Source organism: Lampris incognitus, chromosome 4 (assembly GCF_029633865.1).
Source record: "Lampris incognitus isolate fLamInc1 chromosome 4, fLamInc1.hap2, whole genome shotgun sequence".
NCBI classification, from domain to species: Eukaryota; Metazoa; Chordata; class Actinopteri; order Lampriformes; family Lampridae; genus Lampris; species Lampris incognitus.
In genome coordinates this window covers 32,254,085-32,260,131 of record NC_079214.1, presented here as the reverse complement: position 1 = coordinate 32,260,131, position 6,047 = coordinate 32,254,085, and the positions used below count along the sequence as shown (strand labels likewise).

Below are 6,047 nucleotides of genomic sequence, written 5' to 3'. Positions count from 1 at the left end.
TAGACCGATACACCGGATTTAAAGTGACTTTTATTTATTTATTTTGAGATGGCCGTCGTAGTTCAGCGATTCACACTCTTGTTCACTTGATGGCGGTAAAACACCAGACATTTGTTTGCTGACTGGCATAAAAAAATCAAAAGAAGAAAAAGAAGAATCAAAAGAAGCTGAAGATTTCTGGAACAAAATATAAGAAAGAGGGGTGCATGATTATTGTTAAGCCATTTAAGAACAATAGGATTAATTAATAGAATTTTGGAGTGACTATGTCTCAAGGTAAATAGCTGGGGCAAATGTAAATTGCAGTCCGCACTCCATACCAGTAGGTGGCGCGGTAGTGTACTCCTGAGTTGTTTACCAACCGCCATGGAAAAAAAACACAGGAAGGGGATGAAGACGACGAATTGGTAAAGTGAACTTTCGCCTGTATTAGAAGTCCCAATGAAATCATAACATCACCAAGGATGAATACAGCGCTGAAGCACTGGAAAGAGGCTGCGACGATTGTATTAACCGCTGGCACAAGACATAAAGTCGACGTGGACAGTCTCCCGAAGACACCTGAGAAATGTTCTTCGTTGTCAGCGTCCAATTTGCCACACAAGTCCGCCTTCGATTATGAGGTGTTATTGCTGAAAAGAAGCAGTAAAAGCGGATTCATGCCCAATGCGTACGTGTTTCCCGGTGGATTATTGGACTCCTCAGATTTCTCCAGTGAATGGCTGGATATTTTCAAAGCTTTCAGTAAATTTCCCAATTTCGGTTTGGGATGTGTCAAACAGCCGGCGGAGACGAGACCTCCGATCTTCGCCACAGACCGACTGAAGCTGGGGTCTCCCATTCCCGGCGACGTCGCTTTACGAATCTGTGCCCTGAGAGAGACATTCGAGGAATCCGGTGTGCTCTTGGCTCTGCCTAAAATGGAAGAGAATAGCTTGCTAAAAACAGTTGACAACAAACGTGACAGCAACCAGATAACGTCACCTCCACACCCTCTGAAAGTAAATGACCTGTGTGACATGAATGAACTTGTCAAATGGCGTGCCCTAGTAAACAGAAACCCGTCCAACTTCATCCGAATGTGCAAAGCGCTAGAGTTGTTGCCCCACATTTGGGCTTTGCATGAATGGGGCAACTGGCTCACTCCCACTGGCTTCGATAGAAAGGGGTGGAGGTATGACACGGCCTTTTTCATGTGCTGCTTGCAGGAGGTTCCTCACACATTTGAAGACGAGAAGGAAATAGTGCACTTTAAGGTGATTTCATGTTTAAAGATTTGTGTTGCTTGTGCAGTCAAATTTGGTGAAATGCCCAAGTGTGTTAAGATGGTGAATAAAACTTGCTCCCTGTCACCATGATTTCTATGTTTGTGAACAAGCCCCTTCTCCATATTTCAGTGGTCCACACCCTCCGAGATTCTTCAAGCCTACAAGGCCCGGGAGTTGTGGATTGCCCCACCTCAGTTCTATGATCTCAGCCGCATGTGTTGCCTCACTTCGCTGGTCAACCTCCATAACTTTGCCAGCCAACGTGCTGCAGAAGGCTGCGAACAATGGCTGCCCATCTGGCTGGTAACGGATAGCTGCCGTTTATCACTGCTACCAGGTACTAATGGACCACTCAATCCATTTGTCTACTTGCCTCATGAGTCAAACCAATCTCACAAGTTGATCACATTGATCTCTCATTAAACTAAGGTTAGCCTTCCTCTCATTTTGTTTACATGGCACACTAGTATTCTGATATTGACCTGATATCAGGTTTAATTAAACCATGGCCAAGTAAAGAGTGTATACTGATTTCTGTTGCCTGAATTAAGTCTTAATCTAAGTATATTCCAGTTAAAACATGGAGTATTCCAATATTAGTGGGGTTGTCCAAGAGCTGTTTTGTCATTTTGACACCTTAATCACATGTCTGTTTTGCCAGTGTAGGAACTCTGATCGGGTTCAGTACTTCATGTGGAGCCAAATCTTTACAAAAAAGATACAAACGTCTTGACAGTGCATCTATTCACATCACATTTGTTTGCATTGACACTCACCACAGCTACCCAGCTTGTAAAGTAATATTGCTATACACATCTCCTTTGGAACAGGCGCTAGCACAGTAACATCTTAAGGATGCAGGACTCTTTCCATCATTGAGCATAACTTCTTGAAAGTATCACTGAGACAGGAGCTGGATGGCGTTGCTGGGGAGAGGGACATCTGGAGTGCCCTACTTAGCTTGCTGCCACCGCAACCCGACCCTGGAGAAGCAGCTGAAGATGAATGAATGAATGAATGAATGAATGAATGAATGAATGAATGAATGAATGGCTGCAACAAGTGAAAAGATGGCAACGAGCATAAAGCCAAACTTTAGGCTTCAAAATGCCCCTTCAGAAACCGATGGGTGACATCACAATCGCTATGACCAATTTTTACACAGCACTATCGTGAGCATTCTCATCTGGCATGTGTCACCCCGCACGACACATCTGGTGTGAGCAAGGCATTAAAAGTCATGATAGAGATCATCCAAAAATATCAGCCTCAAAAGCTAAGATTAGTTTTTACAGTTTTCATTAGGCCCCCTCAAGCATCACATCTCATATATATGGGCAGCTATTTAGTGCTGTAATGAAACAAGGACCATCTGGGTTCAGAGGCCAAACAAACAAAGTTCATGTCAACATATATACTTAAATATTAAGAGTATTAATGTCAGCTCTAACTCTGATGCTCTTTCATAATAGTGTTTATGTTATTTGTTTTAGGATATTCAGACTCCATTCAGGGCCAAACTCATGCAATGACTGAATAAATTTTATAATTTTAGCAATAGCAAAGAAACATTAAGATGAACAATAATACACCTCTTTCCATCTCACTCTGTGTTCCCATTTCTTTTTCTCACCCTTTGTTTTTTCTTCTGTCTGCAGGTGACAAGTTGTACCCAGTGGATGGGTCAGGGCATGTTAATATAGACACTAATATTCCTCTGGAGGATTCTCAGGGAGATGAGTCTAAACTTCACCGCCTCATTTTTCTGGACTCATATAATATATCTGCTCAGGTCACCATCACACCCAAGTACAATCACCTTCTGCCTTTTGCAGGGCCCGCCACCAAACGTGTCCCCAACAGTCTGCTTTGACGTAACCTTCATACATACCTTGCTTACTGAGTGCTAAAGTAAAAGGAGAAAAAGTCCTCATGTAACTGGGCAAGTCAAAAAATAATAAGTTTAAACATTTATAAAAATGAGCTGCTGTGTTCAACCAACTTTGTACTTTCAGACACTGATTTGCTCCCCTGCAACTGCTGACAGTACACTGCCTTGCTTAAGACTACAGCAGTTGCAGGTGGTAAGCATGAGAACAATGTTTTTGTTTTTTATTAACAAAGCCCACGTTGATATGTCTACTAGAGGACTGGTGTGACCAATCCTCAAAAGCTAAACTCTACAGTATGGTATAAAATGGGTCCTGTAAGTCTGATATTGATTTGAATAAGTTGCACAAAAATGTAGTTTTATTTCTTTCTGAGGCTACATTAAGACTGGCTGTTAAACTAACCTGATCCTAGTCAGACCAAAAGTGAAACTTTAAACGCTTAAATCATCATGTGTTATGTACTTTCCACTGAAAAACAAATCCAGTTATAAATGGTAGAATTAAATTTTTCTTTTTCTCAGGTTCAGCTTCTTTCGGCGGATCTTGACTTTAATATTCATGATGTCATCAGACGTTCATTTACATATAGCCTATCAGATAAAGTCATCAAAATATGAAACCCCGCCCACCTTTACCACCAACCCTTGCTTGTAAATGTCACTCAAATGTCAGCTCATGAATATTAATTATGACTAGACCACTCCCTCAGTTCTTGAGACAACTGAGACAGTTATGGATAAATGTATACAAAAAAATCGAAATATGTAAATTACAATTGTTTTTTTATACATTAATGAATTATTAATGTTCTCAAGGTTTTTAGACATGATCCGACTTTTTTTAAATCTATTAATGTTCTCAAGGTTTTTAGGCATGTTAAGTTAAATCTGATTACTGGTTTTGGTCATCTGTACAATTACCTATTCAGTTCATGTTCTGGAGTGTTGTGACAAAATAATATACCGTTAGTCTACTAGTGACAAACATTTTGGTGTTTTGCTTTTAGTAACCACATACCTCTTTGTTTCTGTTATAGCACATTTATCGCCATAAAACTAACAGGTATTAGTTTTGGCACTGTCGTATGTTAGAGTTTCGAAAGAGTGACAGTTTTTTTTTTTTATTGTCGTGAAACCTGTACGAGCTTTATGCTGTGTGTTAGGAAATGTGATGGGCAATGTGCGTGTCCGCTTTCTGTGAACAACTTGAAATTTTACACAAGCTTTGGTTGTGTTGATTCAATAAATTATTAGAGAAATTTGAGATCAAAGCACGGTTTAAATAAATCTCAGTTCAAATAAACAAAGTGTAAATAGCTAGACTGTGTGTTCTGATTTAATCATTACACTAGATTATTATTTTGTCATCTTGATTTATAACGCTATGCAGCTGTGTAGGGGATGCCACTGCAAATGTTTGGCTTGACCAATAAGTTTTAGCTACTTTTTAATATGTAAAGTACTAGTAATATTTTGTTATTACCATTTATTTTTGTATTATTTTTTGGCTAGTAAACTTTTTTTCTACCCTTTTACATTTTTTGAGCTGAAAACGTGGATTTTGGCTAGGATGGTAGAGCTCAATGAGACACATCACGCAGCCACTTTGAGGGAGGAAGTTTATGTTCTTTCTTCCATTCAAAAATGCACATTGCGATCATGTAATATGGGGGAATCAGATGCTGAAACCCATACTGCTTTTAGGTGATGGAGGCGGGGTCTAGCATGTTAGACCAATCAAATATGAGCCCAGTAGACAATCACAAGCACACATTGCACACACATGAGACACACACACTGTCAGGACACATGAGAAGCTAGGACATGGTGTCCCACAGCGCTACCTCACTTCACTCTTACACCACCCCTTTTTGTTTTTAGTTGTTTTTTTCTGCCTTTTTCAAAATGTGAGTGGACAAGGCAGGCTGAAAATGAGCGCCTAGTATGTGCAGATGTGAATGGGGTCTTATGAAAATAAATCAATACAAGCTGTTAAGAGCCAAGATTTCACCAAGTCATTAAAGTTACAAAAAACACCATTTAGTGAATAGCTAAAATACAAAAAACAAAAACAAAATATAAGTATATAAAAAATGTAAGCCTCCAGCTGGTACTAATTTGCTTGTGTGTCTTTAAGGGTACAGTGTCTTTGCCTAAATAACTAAATTAGCTTGTATTTGTAATGAATTTACACAAAATAAAAGGTTTAGCTTGAACCAGTCTGTCTTAAAAAAATGTTGTTTAAAAACTAATCATTAATTTCTTATTTTTTTCAACTTGTTTTGGATTATCAAATGTATAGGTTCAGCTGAGGTGCCAATTAAGTAAGCCAATTACAGAAACGGTGATTTCATTAAATGGGATTTGTCAGATATTATCACACTGCTCTCCCTGACCCGCACCCTCTGCTCAAAAGTTGCAGTCTATTTGTCAGTCCCCACGTTTGATAAAAAGTCAGCTGGGTTCAGGGCATTTGCCAATTGTAATTTGCACCTTACCTCTGCAATGCACTTTGATTAGAGAGGCTAACCCTTGAGACATTCAAGTAGAGCCTTAAAACCTTATTATCTTAACCTAATATTTCTGGACCAACAGCCTCTGAATACATCCATCCATCCATTATCCAAACTGCTTATCCTGCTGTCAGGGTCGTGGGAATGCTGGAGCCTATCCCAGCAGTCACTGGGCAGCAGGCAGGGATATGTTGTCAATATCTGGTTTGTCGTTTTGAATTTTTTTTGTGTGTATTTAAGCTGTTTTCACTTTTTAATGGAAAGTGTGTTTATTCACTTATTGTGTTATCATGCACTTTAAATAAAGTCTGGATTGACTTTGCATCAGATGCACAGAAAAGGATAGCATCTGATTTCGTTTCATTTCAATGTAGA

General features: G+C 39.4%; 1 protein-coding gene across 1 annotated transcript; it reads left to right on the top strand.

Moving 5' to 3' along the window:
- The first annotated feature begins 317 nt into the window (after positions 1-317).
- Positions 318-4,471, top strand: nudt19 (nudix (nucleoside diphosphate linked moiety X)-type motif 19). Its single transcript, XM_056279020.1, has 3 exons — positions 318-1,256; positions 1,398-1,605; positions 2,927-4,471. The coding sequence occupies exons 1-3, from the start codon at positions 465-467 to the stop codon at positions 3,139-3,141; spliced, it is 1,215 nt and encodes a 404-aa protein (XP_056134995.1). The 5' UTR covers positions 318-464; the 3' UTR covers positions 3,142-4,471.
- The last annotated feature ends 1,576 nt before the right edge of the window (positions 4,472-6,047 follow it).